The 21,735-nt window shown below is 41.5% G+C and overlaps 1 protein-coding gene and 1 long non-coding RNA gene across 5 annotated transcripts in view; one reads left to right on the top strand and one right to left on the bottom strand.

The window, feature by feature from the left end:
* Positions 1–11,853, bottom strand: part of LOC127582355 (BTB/POZ domain-containing protein 2-like) — a 31,105-nt gene extending 19,252 nt beyond the window's left edge. The window contains exons 1-3 of one of the 4 annotated variants that reach the window (XM_052037520.1): positions 11,312–11,853; positions 3,619–3,835; positions 1,014–1,187 (exon numbers count right to left, since the gene is read on the bottom strand). In XM_052037520.1, the coding sequence (XP_051893480.1) occupies positions 1,014–1,187; positions 3,619–3,835; positions 11,312–11,781 (861 nt within the window). In that variant the 5' untranslated portion in view covers positions 11,782–11,853. The remainder of the gene's footprint in view (positions 1–1,013; positions 1,188–3,618; positions 3,836–11,311) is intronic. The other 3 variants (XM_052037521.1, XM_052037522.1, XM_052037523.1) reach the window with 3 other exon arrangements.
* Positions 11,658–21,735, top strand: part of LOC127582357 (uncharacterized) — a 44,378-nt gene continuing 34,300 nt past the window's right edge. The window contains exon 1 of the long non-coding RNA XR_007958105.1: positions 11,658–11,804. This is a non-coding gene — a long non-coding RNA (uncharacterized LOC127582357). The remainder of the gene's footprint in view (positions 11,805–21,735) is intronic.

Raw genomic sequence — 21,735 nt, forward strand, 5'->3', positions numbered from 1 at the left:
AAGACCTTCATTTCATCCTCCCAGTTCTTCCATCCCTTTGTATTTACTCCGATGACAAGACTTTCCACAGAGGTGACTTTGGGATGTCTCCTTTCTCCTGAACCATTGTTTCTCCTCAACCATAGTTGACGGAGCTGTTGACCACATCTCATCTATTGACTGCACGACTGTAACTCTATTCTCATCCTATTCACTGTTTCTCTTTTCACATTTGGTGCCTGACCTACTAAGTGTTTCCAGCATTTTCAGTTTTTTTCATTCCTGAAGATCTACATTTGTCCCCAGGGTTTAGGCCATCTCCTTCAACTTATTCCCTCCAAATATCCTGGAACATTTACTACTTTAAATGTTTATGCTGCAATCTATCAGACAAAAGGTACAATATATGGAGTTTGATCATTAAATCACAGAACCGTCGAGAAAGGCTAAATGGCTTTTTCTATTCCTAAATATATTATGACTGCACACAAAATGCAGCTAGATGATAAATATTCTTGTCACATTTTAATGATTTGCACTCAAGTCCATCTCAACACATCCCAAAATATTACTGAGCTGGTTAAACAATCCTGTCCTTAAATGGGCGAGACACCATGCAGGCTTCTGCCTGACCCCAGTACTGCTTTCATTAAAATACCTCCATCTCTAAAACGGGAAAAAAAACATTAATTACCATCAACCAATTTTTAACAACTACTTACAGACATCTAACAGTCTAAAATGTAATCAGGATGAAATGATTTTAATTGATTTGTGATCTCATGCAGCATAACACAGATTAGCACAGCAAAAACTGAATACAATATAATGCAAGATATTATATTGTGATCTATATTCAGCTGTTTTTTTTGTTTTATCCATCACTAATTCCCACAATTGAATATAAGTGCAGTTATAATTACAGGTGATGAATAGAAAGAACAGGAAATTCAATAGTTTCTTTACCTATCCAAAGAAAAATTTTCCACCAGCATTTTTCTACTAGATTGCTTTTCAGATCTCTCCTGCCCTACCTCTCCCTCTCCAACTTGGTCTCCTTCCTTAATTTCCTCGTCCCCGTTTAGTTCTCTCTCTCGATCCTCCCTGTTCCGTGGCCATACAGAAACTGAACCCTGGGATCCAGATGGCTGTCCCACGACTGCTTCGCCTGACCTTATGCAGGTATTACCACATATAGCTCTGTGCCTCTGGAATATTATTAAAAACAGTTTTAAAAGCTGAAATTTTAAAATTTAAATACCACAGCTATGTATGGTACAAAAAGGAAACAATAATTTCAGCACAGAACATCAAGCTACAAGAACATCAATTGTGCTTGATTCCATCCTAAGGTCCCATCCAAATCACTGCTGTGTCCCATGTATCTGAATAAATAACCCCCCCCCCAAAGATCCACAATCATATTTCCCTAAATTAGCTTCCCGGCCTTACTATAAGCCAAAATAGCTAGTTACCCATTTATCCAGAAATTCACTGTTGAATAATTTATCTTGCTCTACATCATACCCTCTACTTCACACGTGTGACAACTTCCCATGCCTACCCCTCTAGTTTTCAGATCTGACATGGAGTCCTGTACTGTTTATCATTGTTCTTCCTTCTCACTTTGACCTATTACTCAAATTTCTTCATTTCGCTCATACTTTTAACTTAATTTGTTCAATTGGTTCAATTTCTCCAAGCTATTAAAACAAGTGCTAACTCTATTAGTACTTTTAATGAAGCTTCAGGCCAGAAAATCTGAAAGCAAGTTAAAATGTGTTTGCTGATAGGCTTGCAATGCAGTTTCGGGTATTCAACAAAACAAAATACACATCAAGATATACTGGGAAAAAAGTTTAGAGAGTTGCCAATATTTAAAAAGGTTAAGAGTTCAACTTTTGTGTTTGGTCATAAATTCCTTATGTTCTTCCCCACCTCCCCCCCACACCACTACTTAAAATCTCTAATATTAGGAGATTATGCTGCATCAGATCTTGAAGAATGAAATTCTCATTTCCAATACTGTATAGTCTAAAAGAACTCAGATTATGACATCTATACCATTAGCTACTACAATTCCCAAGAACCTAGGACTTGATAACCATCAGTTCACATACTTAGTTCTTCAGAATTCCAGTACCTTAATTAAATCAATATATCTTACACAGAAATATACCTATTAAAGTCCTCTATTTTCTAATAAGTTTCTTTAAGTTATGTATTATCTAAACAGCCCCATGGCCTGTATTAATACAGTTGATTTGGAATTGCAAGATGACGTGCAAGAGCGACCAGGAGTGATTTTTCCCCTAGATTCTGCTTTCGCCCATGGGAAGATTATCAACTTGAACTTACTATCTGCTTCCTCTTTCACGCTTTAGAGATTGTGAACTCAGCAGAACTGGAAAACTGAACCACCGTCTCAATTCTATGGTTAACACTGAGTACAGGACACCAATTATTAAAAAGGGTACATTTGAGATTTTCATGCCGTTATATTTTACCAACAAAAGTTTCCATTCAACATGCAGAAATCTAATTATTTAAAATTGGCAGATAACTTGCCTTACAAGTGTCAATATCAAATAGATATATCTAGATGATACATCCATTTAAAAACACGTACCCTCAATTTATGAATTATCAGCTGCTCTTCACCTATCCAACCAGTGCTAATCTCTATATTTAAAAAAGGTTCAGGTAGGCTTACTTGTAATTTGTGAATTAATGTGTCCAGTGAGTACAGAGCCATTTACATTTGGTCCCCAGTCACACTTCTACCACATAATTCTGCTGAGTTCACAATCCCTGAAGCGGGAATTTGGTCGAGAACATTTTCAAGTTCTGATGAAAGGTCACTGGCCTGAAAGTCGCTCTCCACAGTTCAAGCCTAACCAAGGTATTTCCAGCATTCATAGCATTTTACCTCTGTACATTAAGGAAAGGTGATTTTTGAAATATAGACAGATCATTGTACTCTATTGCAGGGTAACTACAGAAAACCAGATAGGAAAAAAATCAAGATGTTCATAAAGAGCAAGTGGCTGATTAAGGAAATGGATTTTATTGGAGTTTTTGTTTTTGGCTGGGCTCAAGTAGAAGTGACAATTTTACATAAGGGAAGAAATGGAGTGCCAATTATGATACCCTGTGAATCCTTTTGCAAGCCATCAAATGGACATAGATCACGTTCAAGATCACGTTCCATCATGACATTCTCAAATTGATGATGAGAATCAAGGTAGCACATTAGATTTGGTTAGTAAATTATGAAACTTGCTCTGAAGAACACGATCATGGCAGAGACACTAATAATTACATCAACCTATTCGGAGTAGCTCAGTCAACCTTCTACCAAATAAACAATGAACTGGAGAGAAAAAAAATCATGAATTGCTTTTGAGCACATTCTTTACTCAAAGCTGCCCTGCCCAAGATGAATTAGCCTAATGACAAAAATTTTCTTTACAAAGTAGAACGGAAAGGTAGACCAAAGCCAGTTCTGTAGCACTTGCAATGTATATAATGTTTGTTCTGGAGGTTGATTGTAATATTTTGCTTTTAAAGCTCACAGTGGACAATATCTCAAAATCAAAATTGTAGGGTTATAAACTGAGTAATAGGATCAACACTTACCATTTTTCTGAGTTTCTTCTGCAGACAGATATCATGCACGACATGAATGTTCCAACGTACCTGTGTAAGAAGCATAAATGCATTGTCTGCTCGGAGATTCTTCTTCAAGAACTCCACACAGTGTGCTTCAAGGGCAGGTACTGCATACTTTTTAGCAGTGTACAATGTAGTCATAACAGTCTCTGGCCCAATCTGGACTTCGTCAGAATACAGGAATCTGGAGGGGAAAATAAAACAGGCTAATGATCACTTTTGTCCCCCCCAAAGCTGAAAATAACAAACAGCCAGGTTCAGAACATGAATTTGATTGAACTCTGAAATACAAATTAGGATTTTACTATGTAAACTCACAGCAAGGGGCCAGGGTACTTGAGTGCAAGTGATTTGCAAGGCTGCGAGATAAAACCTAGGATTGGGACAGGATGCACTGCTGAGCATGGAACCAGCATGGACAATGGGATGATTAGTCTTTTCTATTGCAATAATGATTCTATAAGTAGTGATGGCCTTATACAAGATTGACTTTGAAATAACTTTATATCCATTTTGTGCACTGAAGTCTTTACTTTGGAAGGTTGGTCTGGACTTCACAATTTGTGCTCCTTTTCTGTTGTTAGGATGTACCATGTCAGAATCCTGCATTCTGGGAAAAAAAAGCACGGAACATGTGTGGTTAGGTTCCGTCACTGGACTTTTTTTTGCCCCTGCCTTTGGAGCCAGAGGTCAATTATCAGACATGATTACATACAGGAGTCAAAAATGTTCTTGATAATCTTGAAGTTATCAAATATTAGTTTCTTACAAAATTCATTAAAGCTATTGCCAAACCATTGAAGTAATGAATGAGCTGATCACTCTTTGGGTACACAATTAAATCTCAACTCTCTGTAGATGCAATCCTAGATGTTGTTCTTTTTGCATAGATTCTGGGTAGATTATGTATGTATTGTTCATAGGCAGTTCCTATAAGTTAATGATGACTTGTTTCTAGTCCAGTTCTTTGAGTTACAAGATGGCTGACAAGGCCAATGTGGGGCCTGCAGACAGTACAGCAGATGAGGCAGAAGTGCCTGACAGGTGGTGTGTGCTTCCAGCCATTAATGCTGGCCAAATGTGTGCTCCTGATGAAAGAACTCAAGTTACCAATGCTGGACCAAATACTACTACTCCTTTTTGAGCAATCATGGGCCAGGGATACCCAGTTATGCCTTTTCCAAGGAGACTCCAAGAACTTCCTCAAATCATTTCCTCTGTCCATCTCACCATGGCAAAGCTCAGATCTGAGAGTTCATTTTGGGAGTCTATTGTTGGATATGTGAACAACAGAGTAATTAGAGCCTCCATGCTGGGAATTTGACCTGTGAAAGGACACTGATGTGGTTCTCTTATCCTGCCGGTGGATCTGGAGGATTCTTACAGAGGTAGCATTGGTGGTACCTCTCCTTACCGTAGTTAGTTCATGCTTCAAATCACGCAGAAGGGTAGGGATCATTGCCCCATGGTAGACTATGAGCTTTGAGACAAATTTAGGGACTTGATCTTCAAAGATGTTTTTGCTCATACAGCAAACAAAAGTGATGGGGAATTTCAAAGTCTGTCTTAGTACAGAAAGTGGTCCGGATTTTCCAGGGTCTCTATCATCAGGGAGCGATGTTGTACAACAAGGTTAGTAAGGGATATCAGTTTTGCAAGTGTTAAGTACAAGGTTCACTTTTTCATACATTTCACCAATCAAGTTGACAATAAGTTGGAGCTCTGCAAGCATCACCTGCTTACTGCAGCTTGGTGACGTAGGTTTCCTTGCTTTTGGAAAGGAGGCAACATATATTAAAAAGGTTTCCCATTTATCTTGTTAATCAACACTTCAGCAGAAAGCTTGTTGAAAATACAATACTGCAAGTAAGAAAGATCAAGTATCGAGGCGGTGATGCAACCTCGTTTGACACTAATACCAAACTGCACTGAGATTGGATTTGCAGTGGACCATCTGCCCAAGTTCATGGCTTGAATGCCAATGTGAAGCAGACACAAGATGGAGGTGGTATTTTGTGGGCAACCAAATGTAGGAAGGATGCTCTACAAGTTCTCTTGACTGACAAAGTCAAAGGCATTTGTGAAGTCAAAGAAAGGATGTATAATGTTGATACTGCTCCCACATCTTTCAATTGACACAAGGTGACGGTCATGTCCAATGTGCCTCAGGAAGGACAAAATACACAGTGCAATTCAGGAAGAGAAAACTAAGAAAAACTCTGATGACATTCCCCATGGCAGGCAGCAGTAGACCCCATTGTAGTTACTGCAATTGGATTTGTCTACTTTCTCGAAGATGGTTACAATTACGATGTCTCTGAAGTCCCCTGGCACGTCCCCCTCTTCAAAGGCATCAGAGATGAGGTGGCAAGTTTGAAGCTTAAATTCCTTACTATCAAGTTTCTAACTTTAGTTTGCTCTCAAGAACTTTGTTTTTCAGGTGGCATACGACCTCGTCAAATTTTTGTTGGTCTGTGATGACAGAGGCTCGACCCGACAGCTTGCTATGGGATGGAGTGAGAGGCTGTTCGAAGTACTCCCTCTTTCAATGACAAGCTCTTCTCTGTTCCCTTAGGTGCTTGGCAAGAGTCTTGACAGCAATAGAATCCATAGTTGTCAGCAAGTTGTTACATCTCTTGCATTCTTTCTATTCACCATCTGCTCTTTAGGAGATGGATTTCACTTTGGACCTCTGCCTTTGTGTACCTATAGAAGAGTCCCACTGAACCATATGAGGTGCAATTTGGTTTCCAGTCTAAGGATACCTCACATTTGCAGTTAATTAACTTCTGGAAATTCCCATCAAATCAGTTTTGATGTTTTCTGAGAGGGAAGCCAACTTTGTCCTGATTTTTTTTTACCCCTCAGAGCTGAAGAGCAAGAGAGGGCTTGGAAGACTTGTAGGATGTGATTGGGGTGCAGCAAGGAGAGAGATGGTGTAGGGGCAGATGGTGAGATCAGAAAGCTAAGGGATTGGGTCTCCAGAACAGGGAAGCCAAGCAGCTAAGTATTGGAAAGATGGGAGTCTTGGTGGGAGATAACAAGGTTTGGAGGTAGGGGCCTTTGTGAAGCTGGCAGGTTAGGGGATGGGGATCTCTGAAGGAAAGGTGATTCAGGGGCAGAGGGGATCAAGCTTTTGAGGGATCAGGGGGAAACCTGGCCAGGGAGTGAGGACAAGGCAGTGGGCACAGTATTTGTCCAAATCAGTCTGTGGGCCTCGGCCACTAATAACATATTGATGATTCAGATGAGGGAACAAAAAGTAACATTCTGAAGTTTGCAGCCAACAATAAACTGGATGGGATGGTGAATCATGATGAGGACAAGGAGGACCTTCAAGATTGAGCTAATGGGAAACAACATAACTGACGCAGTAAATATGGATAAATATAAAATTATTCACTTCAGTAGAAACAAAGGAGGCATATTATTTAAATAGTATTAGATTGGGAAGTGTTGAAGAGACTTAGGCATTCTTTATACCAGCCACTAACAGCAAACATGCAGTTGCAGCTAACAGTTAAGCAGGTAAATATCGTTTTGGCCTTCAAAGCAAAATAATTTGAGTACAGGAGCAAGCACAACTTGCTACAATTATACAGGGCCTTGATAACACCACACCTGGAATACTGTGTGTAGTTTTGGACTCCTTGTCCAAGAAATGATGTACTTGCTATAGAGGGAGTACGATGAAGGTTCACCAAACTGATTCCTTGGACAACAAGAGTGCCTTATAAGGGCAAATAGGTCAACTAGGTTTGTATGCACTAGAGTTTAAAAGAATGTTAGGGGATCTAACTGAAACTTCAAAATTCTGACAGGGCCAAACTGGATGTAGGCAGGTTTCCTCTGTCTGTAATATCAATGAAGCATCACTGTTTCAGATTACAAGCCAAGAGATATAGGTCTGAGGAGAGGAGAAATTTCTTCAAAGAGTGAGGAACTTGTGGAATTTGTTACCATATAGGGCTGTAAAGATCAAGTCAATGAATATACTTAAGAAGGAGATTGACAAAATCTTTAGACTCGAAAGACATCTAGAGGCTTGGAGGAAGATGAGGAATATACTGAGGCAGATGATCAGCTATGATTGCACTGAATAGCAGAGCAGGCTTAATGGATCAAATGGCCTACTCCTGCTCCTATTTCCTATACTTCTAATCAATTCTTATCATCATCACCCTGGCCTCAAAACTATGTTGCGAACAGAAACATTGCCATAAGAAATGCAATGCTGAAGGTCTCAAGAATACTGCATAGAAACAACTTCTCAGACAACCCAAATGCACATAACCAGCAGGAATTGCAAAGTGTCCACAGCAACTGGACTGCCCTGGAGTTCACCATAATCATTTAAGAAAGAATACAGGGCTGAAGTATAGTTGGTGGCACTAATTGAATTCCTTAAAAGACTGATCAGTGCCCAGAACACATTTATCAGGTTTGACATCTTCAAGTTGGACAAACTCTAATTGAACCAAAGAGATCTGAATCTGTATTTATTCCAGTACATGGAAGTGGATATTTATAAATAAATATCCTATAAAACTGTTCAGAAATCCCATTTGGCTCACTGGGTGCAAATCCCTCCAAACTCATCTGGCTCTGTTTCTCCTGCTCCCTTGAAACTTAACGAGTTCACTAGAAAATTTGTTATAGTAATGTACTGTGTAACATCTAAAAAAAATTGAATTATAAGTGTGCAAGAGCATTAACTGGAATTACATCACATAGTCTAGAAAATCTGTTGGTCCAGCACCACCAAAATCCCAAGTGTGCTGGAGTAAAAGTTATACTACAGTTGGAAAGCCTCAAAAAAATTCCAACACCACCTCCTTCTGAGTAACAGAGGAGCTGAGCTACCTCAAGTAAGATGGAGGAATTAACCTAACAAAATAAAATCACAACTCTCCTCAAGACTGCCTTGATAATGCAACATTAATAAAACAGTCCTTTATCAAAATTCTAACAAATAAAACAATCCACAATTAGGGTGGCTAAATCCACCTCTCCCCGAATTATACTGTGAACGTTCACATGAATTTACTGCAAAGAGAAATGCTTGTGGAGTGCTTCTGACAAATTGGTTGCTATGCATGTGCAATAAAATTTTGTCATGTTTTTGCCAAGTTGTGACACAATACATAAAGTAATACAGAATAGTACCATTTATGTGGTTAAGAGGGTCTTTACTAAGTACAGTTACAATAGAGAGCCTGACTTTAATTGGACAAACAAGTCCAACTACAACTGAGCTAACAATATACAACAGTTTTAGTTACAGCTAAGCCTGGCTGTGTGACATCTAGGCAAAGGGAGCCAGCAGTAAAATAAAATATATAAGAATGCAATGGCTAGATAAAAAAACTTTGTACTGATGAAGTCCACTTATAGTGAAGATTAATAATTTTTAACCATTACCTCTTACAAATCAGCAAGCTGCTGTTAAAACTACTAGCTTGTTCTGAGCATAATTCTGCACTCAAATAAATATTTTTCTTGGAACCACTATGGTTACTTTCCAACTTTATTCAAGAAACCAAAAATGGCACACCAGCAATAAAACACATTAATGAATTGAACCTATAACAGTTTTCTAAAAATCTTTCCAAATCCTAAAATGGAGATGTGACTTGTGTGTTAATGTCAGTAAATCAATCATCCATTTGAAAGAAAAAGATTCAACAACTCTACCCTTAATTTGGCTAAGGCCAAAACACACACAAACATTTACAACAAATTGCAGTTAACAAGTGTTTAAAAAAAATTAAACATCCCAAACTGCTTCAGAAGAGTGCGGGCAAGCTAAAAATTTGATTACTGAACCATCAGCAATGTTTCCTCTGGAATCCTAGAGACATAGAAAGAAACACTTTACAGTTAAATAACAATCAGTAAAGTGAGAGTCTGTCCTAAATTCAGTCAGAACAGTAAAGCAGAGTGTTTGTTTTTGTATTGTTAATTAATGATGGTTATTAAACAACTTCCCTAGTAATCTAGCAGGTAAAGGGTATCCACTTGCAAGGCCTAGAAGGATACAGACCCACTGCCAGCAAATAGGATTAGTGCAGATGAAATAAAAGGTCAGCATGAGCCAAAGGGCCCATTTCCATGTTGTACAACTCTGAACTCTATTGTACAAAAAGAGGTCACAGCTTCAATTCCCATGATGCAGCTGTCTTTGGGGAGAAAATATTATTCAGGATTGTAGCCCTTCTTGTGTGTTAATTCCTGTCACAGAGCATGCATTATCAATATTAAATAACAACAGGGCCAAGTGCCACAATTCTCATAGTTAAATAGCTCACCAACACACTGCCCAAACTCAAATAAAAATCTATTATAGGCAAATACATACATAATACTGCCACTATGTTCAAAAGCTGTATCAATTCTTTAAAGCAAGCTTTTGAAAGAAACGAAAGTAAAATAAGTCATAGCACATTAGACAGCCAGTAGAAAATTTCAAAGGCATTGCCAACTATATTATGTCTGCTGTGCATTACTGCATAATGAAGCAAGATGCACATAAAACGTGCCAGGTCAAACTCCAACCCAGCTTGGCATATTAAACCTGTGCATTTTGCAACAGCAGTGTTTCAAAGCTGAACATGAAGCTTAAACAAGGGGAATAAAACACAATGGTCAAAAACAGTGGTGGGTGGGGGAAGGAGAGAAGCATTGGGACGGTGTAGTCCATATCAGAGCGCAAGTGCAAAAGAAAGGCGGGGCACTAAACAGAAAAAAATCTGGAACGTCTTTTAAAAAAAAAGGAAACAAAACTGATAGTAAATGTTAAAAAAAATCAAAGCCGGAGACTGAAAACAAAACATGAATTCAATTTCAAAGCCAATTTTAGATTGACGAGGTTTGACGACTTTAAGTTGCTCTGCTATGAATTAGCCTTCTGCAATTATTCTGTAGTAAATCAAGTGAGATTTCTCGGTTTCCATTGTCAGCAGAGAAAATGCCCAACCTCGCACACAAAAGGTATACCTCGTTACCGACACAAAAACGTGGGTTTGGGCAATCTAGTGGAAGTCCTTCCAAAAAAACTTGGGGGGGGGGGTGGAGAACGTCTGCCATGAAGCTCTGCCCTAGAGAGCGCCGGCATCGTCCCCAGTGCTGCAACCGCTTGCGGAGCGCATGGATGAATCGGCGGAGCTGCAGGGACCCGCCCTCCCCTCCGCTACAGGGCGTGATCCGGAGAGGAAACCACCTCGATGCTCTGCGGCTTTCTCCCTGCTGAAAGCAACAGCCTGCACAAAATAACCGCGGGCCAAACAGACGAAACAAAAACATTTGCATGAAAAATCGTTTATGCTGAAAAAAACTGTTCCTCACTAAGAAAAGTGAAAAATGTCCACCTCAAGTAGAATACGGTGCAAATAGCCATAAAAATAATGGAAGTGCCTCGTTAAAAGTAATAAAGTGGGAATAAAACTGTCGGTGAAAGTAGGAAGAGAGCACAGCTATGGGGCAGGCGGCCGAGGGAGGATGAGCTCCTCGTTGCTCCCCCGCCGCCGGTTACCGGCCGAGCGCCGCCAGGCCCCGCGCCCGCCGCGGGACCGGTTTAAATGTTTGAACGCTCGAGCTGCCAACCGCCGCCCCCTCCCCGCCCGCCCGCCCGCGCCTCTCGCCGGCCCGAGGCCGCACTCACTTGAGCAGGGCGAGGAAGGCGGCGGGCTCCACGTCGGGCAGCTCGATCTCGGTGGAGGTGGTGGCCATCCCGCCGTTGAACATGGCGTCGAAGACGGCGCTGCCGACGGCCAGCACGAAGCGGTGAGCGGGGATGCGCTGCGTCCCCATCCCCTTGCCCACCAGGAAGTGCACGTCGCTCAGGATCTCGTTGTTGAACAGGAAGGCGAAGCGCTCCTTCACCGTCGTCTTCGTGGCCTGCCAGTTGTACATGGGCTCCCGGTAGATCACCACCGCGGCGGCGGCGGCGGCCGCTGCCCCTCCCGGACCGGCCCCTAACATCGAGGGAGGTGGCGACGAGCCGGTGCCGAGGGTCGGGCTGCCCGAGCCGCCGCCATTAGGGACGTTGACTCTGTTGCAGGCGCTGAGGTTGCTCCCTCCCGCCGCCATCTTGAAGTGGCATCTGTTTACAAACAGCGAGCTCCACAGCATGGCCCTCCTTAAAGGAGGCTGTGGTAAGTCAGTCTCCCCACTCACACACCACCCCTCCACCCAATTACCTGCTGCTCTCAGTAAAGCCAACGAACAAATACTAGGACCTTTTTATTTCTTTAGTTTTTTTAAAACATAAACTGACCCACTTCACCCTCAGACGTTCAAAACCATCCCGCATCATCAGCTCCACTTGACTTACCTGTTGACCAAAAATATGTTTACCTCGGTCTGCGATGTATTCAGTGACTTTTCCTGCACAGCTCCACTTTCCATACCTCTATAGAACAAAAATATATGTTTATCTGTCTGCAATATGTTCATTGACTTCTGTTGCAGCTCCACTTTCCATACCCCTTGAATTGCCTCCAGACCAAAACTGTTTATTTCATTCTGCAATGTATTCAATGACTTTTCCTGCATAGCTCCACCTTTCATACACCTGACTTACCTAAAGACCAAAAATATATGCTCATCTCAGTCTGCAATATATTCAATGACTTTCCCTGCACAGCTCCACTTTCCATATCCCTTGACTCACTTGTAGACCAAGAATGTCTGCAATATATTCAATGACCTCACCTGCACAGCTCCACTTTCCATGCCTCTTGACTTACCTATAGACCAAAAATATCTGTTTATCTCATTCTGCAATATATTCAATGGCTTTTCCTGCACAGCTTTTGCAGCAGAGAATTACAAAGGCTTACAAGCCTCTAGAGAAGAAATTCCTCCTTATCTCTGTCTTAAATGGGGGGACCGTTTAACCTAGATTCCATAGAGATTTGAGGTGGCACAGTGGTAGAGCTGCTGCCTCAAAGCTCCAGTGACCCAGGTTCAATCCTGACCTTCGGTGCTGTCTGTGTGGAGTTTGCACATTCTCCCTGTGACTGCATGGGTTTCCTCCTACATCCCAAAGATGTACCGGTTGGTGGTTCAGTGGGCTGAAGGGCCTGTTTCCATTCCGTATAACTCTATTTCCTCGGGAGAGGAAACATGCTGTCAGCATCTATCCTGTCAAATCTACTTAGAATCTTGCACATTTAAGAAGAACACCTATCATTCATCTCAACTCCAGGGAGTGTAGGTTCAACTTGTTCCTCAGTTTCCTCAGTTGTCAATAAAGAGAATTTGGTCATTTAGGCCCTTGCTCCTGTTGTCCCATTGATGCCTTGGTTTTCCCAATGTCACTTAATCCCAAAGAAAAATGATCTGGAACTTGGAAATCTGAAATTAAAGCAATAATTGCTCAGCAGGTCAAGCAATACTTATGGAAAAGGAAATACAATTAACAGTTCAGGATGTTTTAGCAGAACAAAATTCATTCATTATCAATCATCCATCAAATCTTAGGTTTAAAATCAGCAATTGAAAGAGTCACCAAAAAGCAAACAAAAATGCATATATTGGAAATCTGAAAGAAAAATGTAAAAATGCCAGAAGTACTGAGTGAGTTAGGCCGTATCTGTGGTGAGAGAAAAAGAGGCTGAGACAAGAACTGTTCCACATATCCTAAAAGAAAACACATAGAAAGTGAGTGGAGTTTTAAAAAAATGTTAATCTGAAAACCTCTATAATTGACAGCCAATTGCAATGTACGAGTCAGAGTTGCAAATTTCTACCATCCACTACTTGTAGGAAGGAGTATTGCTACACTTTACTCTTAGCAATGCTCCTTCCTATGTTGTCCTCCATTGTTGAAATAAGTCATAAAGCATGTAAACAGGCCATTCGACCTATCGGGCCCCCACTGAACATCAAGCACCCATCTACACTAATCCTATATTTCCTGTTGCATCCCCATGATCTTCTCCCCATCACCTCATTCTTCTGCCCTGCCCCCTATACTAGGGGCCATTAACATACTAATCACACCCATTGAATTGAACCTGGATTGCTGGAGCTATGATGCTACAGCATTAACCACTGTGCACTTGTAAATCCACTGCCCAGAGGTTTGATCTCATTCCATCCTAAACTATCATTCTGGTTTGATTCTTTTTTGTAATGCTCTGAAGCTTCAGCTGTTTCCTAGAAGTATGAGTACATGTGAAGCTTGGGAACGAGATGAACACTGAACATGGTTGAGCAAATTGGTCCACATACTACTCAGTAACCATCAATAGTGTACTTAATAATACAGGACTTGAACTGTGGTTATATTTAATTATAGAGCATACAAATACATTTAGAGGTAGTGTAAATAACCATGGACAGAAAAAGAAAACTGGGAGAGGACATATTTTGTACTTTCTCATGACAGAGAGGGAGGCCGTTCAGACCAATGCTCTCAGAACAACTCCATCCATCCCATTCCCATTTTCTCACACATACCCATCAACTCCACCCTGATTCTTTTACCACGGTAGTGTAACGGTTAGCATGACACCATTACAGTGCCAGCGACCTGCGTTCAATTCCGGCCGCTGTATGTAAGGAGTTTGTACGTTCTCCCTGTGTCTGCGTGGGTTTCCTCTGGGTGCTCGGGTTTCCTCCCACATTCCAAAGATGTACAGGTTGGGAAGTTGTGGGCATGCTATGTTGGTGCCAGAAGCATGGCAACACTTTTGGGCTACCCCTAGAACATTGTACACAAAGATGTATTTCACTGTGTGTTTTGATGTCATGTAACTAATAAAGAAATCTTATCTTACTGCTCACTTACACCCGGGGTAATTTACAGTGGCCAATTAACTAACCAGCCATAATATCTCTGGGATGAGGGAAGAAATGGAGCATCCAGAAGAAATCTACACTGTCACAAGGAGAGCATGCAAATTCCACACAGCACCAGAGATCAGGATTGAACCCAGATCACTGTAGCTATGAAGCAGCCGCACTACCTGCTGTGGCATTATGCTGCCTTGATGTACCGTATTTCCTTATGACATAGAAAGAGGCCAATTCAGCCCATTGAATCTTTGCCAGTTGGCAGAGCAATGCTATTCCCCAATAATTTTCCCTGTAACCTCTTCTCCCCACGTTCCCATCAACTTCCGCAGATCCCACCACTGACCTACACACTAGGGGCAATATACAGTGGCTACTTAAGCTACCAACTGGCATGTCTTTCAGATGTGAAAGAAAACTGCAGCACCTGGGGAAAACCCATGTGGTCAGAGACTCCATTCAGACAGCACTGGAGGTCACAATTGAACCTAGGTTACTGGAATTATGAGGCAGTTGCTGTACAAGCTGTTCAATTGTGCTGACCTTTATCATCTTCCAATGTCAAAGTTTGCTTCTGTAACGCAGAGTAATGATGGAAAATATCAAAAGAGACCAAAGTAAAAAAAAATCCAAGGACCTTATTCAACAAGCAGAAAAGAAACCAAAGAGCACAGTAAAAAATAGATGTAATTTCTGTGGATTAATGGTGCACATGCTGTGGATGATCATAAATTATTAATAATAAATTAATAATAATTTTATATCTTTTACCAGGTGTAGGGCATGTCTTCTGGCTATAATACATAGAATTACATATACTTGGAATACCTCCTTTAATCCTAAATGAAAATCATAAAACTGCAGATACTGGAAATCTGTAAAAAAAACAGAAAATGATGAAAGTAGAGAGCAGGTCAGGCAGCATCTGTAACCTGAAACAGAGTTAACATTTCAGGTTGATGACTTTTCGTCAGAACCCAACATGAAACCAGCTGTTTCTCTCTTCACAAATGGTGCCTGATCTGATGAGTATTTCCAACATTTTCTGTTTTTTTTATTTCTTTAATCCTTTCTGCATATCCTCCCTTCTCTCTTATGTGTTCATCCAGCTTCCCTGTAAGTATCCCGACGCTAGATTTTTGATTAATCAATAGCTGATCAGCAGTTAGGGCTTAATTGTGGAACTCTTTTAAGACCCACACCTACTTTATAAAAAGCATACCTTCAGTTTAAAATGCCTGCACTTTCAGGTTTAATAAGTCCCAAGCATTCAGTTTTAAAAGCTTGCAGTTTCAAATTTAAAAAGCCTGCACTTCCAGGCTTAAAACCCTGCCACCAAGAATACAGTAAGATTGCATTAATAGGAAGAGTACTGTAATTGTGCATTAATTAGTACAGTAATATTATATTAATAGCAGTAAGATTACAGTAATAGTGCATTACCTCCAATTAAGTAAGATTATATTAGAAAATGATTAAACTTTCAAATTTATTGAAGCCATTTACACAGCAGTACTGAATCTTGGAGTCATATTGTACTGTAAATATAGAACATAGAACACTACAGCACAGTACAGGCCGTTCGGCCCACAATGTTGTGCCGACATTTTATCCTGCTCTAAGATCTACCTAACCCTTCCCTCCCACATAGCCCCCTATTTTTCTATCATTCACGTGTCTATCTAAGAGTCTCTTAAATGTCCCTAATGTATCTGCCCCCACAATCTCTGCAGGCAGTGCGTTCCACGCACCCACCATTCTGTGTAAAAAAAAAACTTACCCCTGACATCCCCCTTATAGGGTTATCCCTACTCCCTTTCTTAAACAAAGAAACAACACTTGCCACCCTCCAGTCATCTAGCACTACTCCTGTGGCCAGTGAGGATGCAAAGATCATCACCAAAAGTGCAGCAATCTCTTCCTTCCCTTCCCTTAATAACCTTGGATATATCCCGTCCCTCCCCAGTGACTTATCTATCCTAAAGTTTTTCAGTAGTTCCAGCACATCCTCTTTCCTCACATTGACATGCCCTAGCATATCAGCCTGTTGTACGCCATCCTCACAAACTTCAAGTTCTCTCTCTTTCTGGTGAGTACTGAAGCTAAGTATTCATTAGGGACCTCCCCTACCACTTCCGACTCCAGGCACATGTTTCCTCTTTTATCCCTGATTGGTCCAACCCTCACTCTAGTCATCCTCTTACTCTTCACATTCATTTAGAACGCCTTGGGGTTTTCCTTGATCCTACTCGCCAAGAACTTCTCCTGCCCCCTTCTAGCTCTCCTAAGTCCATTCTTAAGCACCCTCCTGGCTACCTTGTAACTGTCCAGGGCCCTGTCTGATCCATGCTTTCTAAACCTCAGGTAAGCTTCTTTCTTCCTCTTGACAAGATAGTCTACATCTCGTGTCAACCACGGTTCCTTCACTCTACCATCCTTACCCTGCTTCAATGGGACAAACCTATCCAGAGCCCCATGCAAGTATTCCTTAAACAGCCTCCACATTTCTGCTGTGCACTTCCCCAAGAACATCTGTTCCCAATTAACGCTCCCAAGTTCCTACCTAATAGCATCATAATTTCCCCTCCCCCAGTTAAATACTTTCCCATATCGTTTCCTCCTATCCCTCTCCAAGGCTATGGTAAAGGTCAAGGAGTTATGGTCACTATCTCCAAAATGCTCTCCCACCAAGAGATCTGAAACCTGATCAGGCTCATTGCCTAGTACCAGGTCCAGTATGGCGCCTCTAGTCAGCCTGTCCACATACTGTATCAGGAATCCTTCCTGGACACACCGAACAAACTCCGTCCCATCTATCCCCTTTACACTAAGGAGGTGCCAATCAATATTAGGGAAGTTGAAATCACCCATGACAGCAACCCTGTTATTTTTGCACCTCTCCAAAATCTGTCTCCCGATCTGCTCCTTAGTGTCTGTAGAATACTCCCAATAGAGTGATCGCTCTCTTCCCGTTTCTGACTTCCACCCACACTGACTCAGTGGACGATTCCTCCAGGACATCCTCCCTTTCTACAGCTGTGACACTGTCCCTGATCAGCAAAGCCACTCCCCCACCTCTTTTACCTCCATCCCTGTACCTTTTGAAACATCTAAACCCTGGAATATCCAGCAGTCATTCCTATCCTTGCGACAGCCAAGTATCTGTAATGGCCACCACGTCATAGTTCCACATACTTACCCATGCTCTAAGTTCATCAGCCTTGTTCCTGATACTTCTCGCATGAAAGTAGACAAACGTCAGCCCATCCAACTGACTGCAATTTTGCCCTCTCAACTGCCTATCCTTCTTCACAGTCTTTCTACACTCTGCATCTACTTGTACACTAAATGAACCAACCTCTGACCTATCACTCTGGTTCCCATCCCCCTGCCAAACTAGTTTAAACCCTCCCCAACAGTTCTAGCAAACCTGCCCACAAGAATATTGGTCCCCCTCCAGTTCAGGTGTAACCCGTCCCTTTTGTACAGGTTGTACCTTCCCCAGAAGAGATCCCAATGATCAACAAATCTGAAACCCTGCTCCCTGCACCAATTTCTCAGCCACGCATTCATCTGCCAAATCACCCTATTCTTACCCTCATTGGCACGTGGCACAGGCAGCAATCCAGAAATTACTACCCTTGAGGTCATGCTTTTCAGCTTCCTACCTAACTCCCTATATTCCCTCTTTCAGGACCTCATCTCTTTTTCTACCTATGTCATTGGTACCAATATGTACCATGACCTCTGGCTGTTTTCCCTCCCCCTTCAGAATGCTGTGGACTCGATCCGAGGCATCCCTGACCCTGGCACCGGGAAGGCAACATACCATCTGCGAGACTCTTTCATGTCCACAGAATCTCCTGTCTGGCCCCCCTTACTATGGAATCCCCTATCACTACCACTCTCCTCTTCTCCCCCTTTCCCCTCTGCACCACACGACCAGGCTCAGTGCCAGAGACCTGGTCACTGCAGTTTTCCCCTGGTAGGTCATCCCCCCCAACAGTATCCAAAGCAGTATGCCTGTTATTGAGGGGAATGGCCACAGGAGTACTCTGCACTACCTGCCTATTCTCTGTCCTTCTCCTGACAGTCACCCAGCTACCTGCCTCCTGCAGCTTCGGAGTGGCTGCCTCCCTGTAGCTCTTGTCTATGTACTCCTTGTTATCCCGTAGGAGCCGAAGGTCATCCAGCTGCAGCTCCAGTTCCCTAACACGGTCTATAAGGAGCTGCAGCTGGATGCACCTCGTGCAGATGTAGTTATCAGGGAGACTGGATGTCTCCCAGAACTCCCACATCTCACAAGCTGTACACACCACTGACCCTGGAGCCATTCTTGCTACTCTGCACTAAAGGGAACACCAAAACAAAGAAAGGAAGAAACTTACTGGAGACTTACCTTCGCCTCTTCTCACTGAAGCCTCTTGAACCAAAGCCTTAGCTCCCCACTCCACAGAGACTCACCTCTGTTCAAAGGTCCTGCTCCAAATCTCGCTCCAACTCCCGACTCCGCAAGGTGAAACTGTGCAAATCTTGAGTGCAAACTGTTTATGTGAGTGCTACAGACATGAAATAAGTACTGTGCAACACATTAAATGTGTTTTAATGTGATTTGAATTATCAGTTGGTTGTCCACTTCCCATCATTGCCTTGGATGATTGAAATTTGCCTGAATATTTGCTTTAACAGATGTTTAACGCATTATCTTTTGTTAAAATTCCAAGGGTAATGAAATAAAATAATCAGCATTTTCCAACAATAAAAAAAAATGGAGCATCTGGATCAATTGTCAACTGCATCCCTAATCACATTGCCAACTGGCTTAATTTTCCATTGGAAAGCCAGTTGCTTACTTGAGTAGGTAAAGGTTGGATGAAAAGCTTTCCCAGAGAGTTTACACATGGCTGGGGGTTAGAATATCAGGCAAGTGATCAATTGTTATTGGAGTGCATCCAGACTTTAAATGAAAGAAATGAATAATTGGTCATTTTAGAGTTGCAGAAGCATAGATGGCATTGAACTCTCTGTTGCTGACTAGATGAAGTCCCTACTCCAGGTTGTACAGCAAAGGAAGTTGATCTGTTTAAAGCTGAAGATTATCCTATAGTGAAAGCCTCGGTGCATGCTGAATTTAGGCTAGTACCTTATATAGGAGAGGTTTTGTCTAGGTCACTAGTATCTGCACCAAACAAAAAGGAAGTTTGCTAGTAACAACCCAAGGGCAAGTGCCTTGCAGCAGCCAAATTTCTCAAGGCACATCAAACAGGACATAAACCTAAACTGGGAAATGCCACACCAGGTATTATAGGATTATGGAAGAGTGATAGTTGCTCAGGTGGGTGCAATTTCAAGAAGCCCAACACCAACCAGGACAAAACAGCCTGTTTGTTTGGCTCCTGATTCACCGCTGGTATATGGTGGGGTTAGTATGATTTATCCACAAAATATCTGTGCTTAATTGCCCAGACTATTCTGACAGGGCTTTCCTGTTAGCAACCTTTACTACAGTGAGGGCTAAAGATGCATGAGAGTTACCGCCACTTGCAAGTTGTTTTTTTACCCACACAATCTTTATTTGTTCCTTCTTCAATGGAATATAGGTATCCTGGAACTCCCATTCTACTGTGCAAGTACCATCCCTAAGCAGCCACAGTGCATCAGTGGTGGAGGGAATGAGTGTTCAGGGTGATGGATTAGGTGCCAGTCAAACGGGTTGCTTTGTCTGCAGTCGTCCAGGCAAAAGTGGAGAGTATTCCATCACTCTTCTGACTTGTGCCTTGTAGATGATGGAAGGGGCATCAGGAGAGGAGTCACCCACCACTGGGTACACAGTCTTTGACTTGTTTGTGTAGCCATTATATTTAGATGACATCCATTTGAGTTTCTGATCAATGGTGAATCCCAGGATGTTGAGGATGGAGGACATGGTGAGGATAATGCCATTGAATATCAAGGGTAGGTGGTTAGACTCTCTCTTGTTAGAAATGGCCATTGCTTGGCACAAATGATACTTGTCACTTTTCACCTCATGCCTGAATATTGTCTAGACCTTGTTGCTTAATGCTTCACAATCTGAGGAGTTGCAAATGGGCCCTGTGAGCAATAGAATTTTGCAGCAGCAGACCTTCCCAAAAAATATTCTGTAGTTTGCCGCATATTGCACGCTTAATATGCCTTTCCAGGCACCAAATAATTTATAGGGCATTATATCATGTGTTATTAGGAAGCCCAATGTCATACAACATCATAGATTCTAGTGCTACAACAAGCTTCACTAATTGTGATTGTGGAACGCAGAAACAGGGCTACAGTGTTAAAGCCCTCTTTATCTTCATTCAATTCTCACATCCACTGAGGATCAGCGTGAGCAGTGATTCAGACAATTTCTGCTTCATTTAGACAATGCAGAAAGAGTAAGCACCGTTCGCAATGACCACAAGATGGAGCATTGGTTTTATTCAAAATGTATTTTAAAAACAAAAAATATATTTTGTAACCGTATATATTATTTGTAAGAAATGCAAACTGATTAACTGATAATATGCAATAAATGCACACGGTAGAATCATAATAAAGCTTAAATTTTCATTTACAGCTTTAAGGGGGAAATGCTTGCTGAATTGAAAGATCCAATGGATGACCTCACTAAATAACACAAGTAGCAAAGTCTGATATTGGATAAAGCTGATGGATAAATAAATTGGATTGGTCATTAAACACATTTTAACATCAGTTATTACAATTAGCACATTTTAAGTGATTCAGAAAACAGATGACAGAAGAATGCTTTCTTAAACCACAGAGGAAGGTTGTGCAGCATGTTTCAATATTATTGTGATAAAGACTATGACTGTCTTTTCTGAGCAGCAAAGTAAATGATTGGTTCTGCTGTTGTCATGACTGTGACTGCTGGGACCATTTCAATTGGTTAGCTGAGGTCTCTTCTTTATTGCTGGCAAGGTGGTTACTAAGGCTACATTTGTGCTATTGTTCAGGGAAATTTTACAGTAGAATTGCTTAAAGATGATCTTCAGTTTTTACATCCAGGACAATATTTTTCAGTTATGCAAAAAACTGATGACTAATCTGCTTACAAAATTACAAAAGCAGAAACATATGGACATGAAACATACAATTTTGCTGAATGTAATTTTTGATTAAGAGAGGAAAAATAATAATGATTTTTCGACATTTTTCAAGACATAAAGAAATCCATTTAACCAATAGCTGGGTATTAAAAAGTTATTATGATGTAACACTATTCAGCTGTTGCATGTATGTGGT

Source organism: Pristis pectinata, chromosome 24, assembly GCF_009764475.1.
Source record: "Pristis pectinata isolate sPriPec2 chromosome 24, sPriPec2.1.pri, whole genome shotgun sequence".
In the NCBI taxonomy this organism is placed as follows: domain Eukaryota; kingdom Metazoa; phylum Chordata; class Chondrichthyes; order Rhinopristiformes; family Pristidae; genus Pristis; species Pristis pectinata.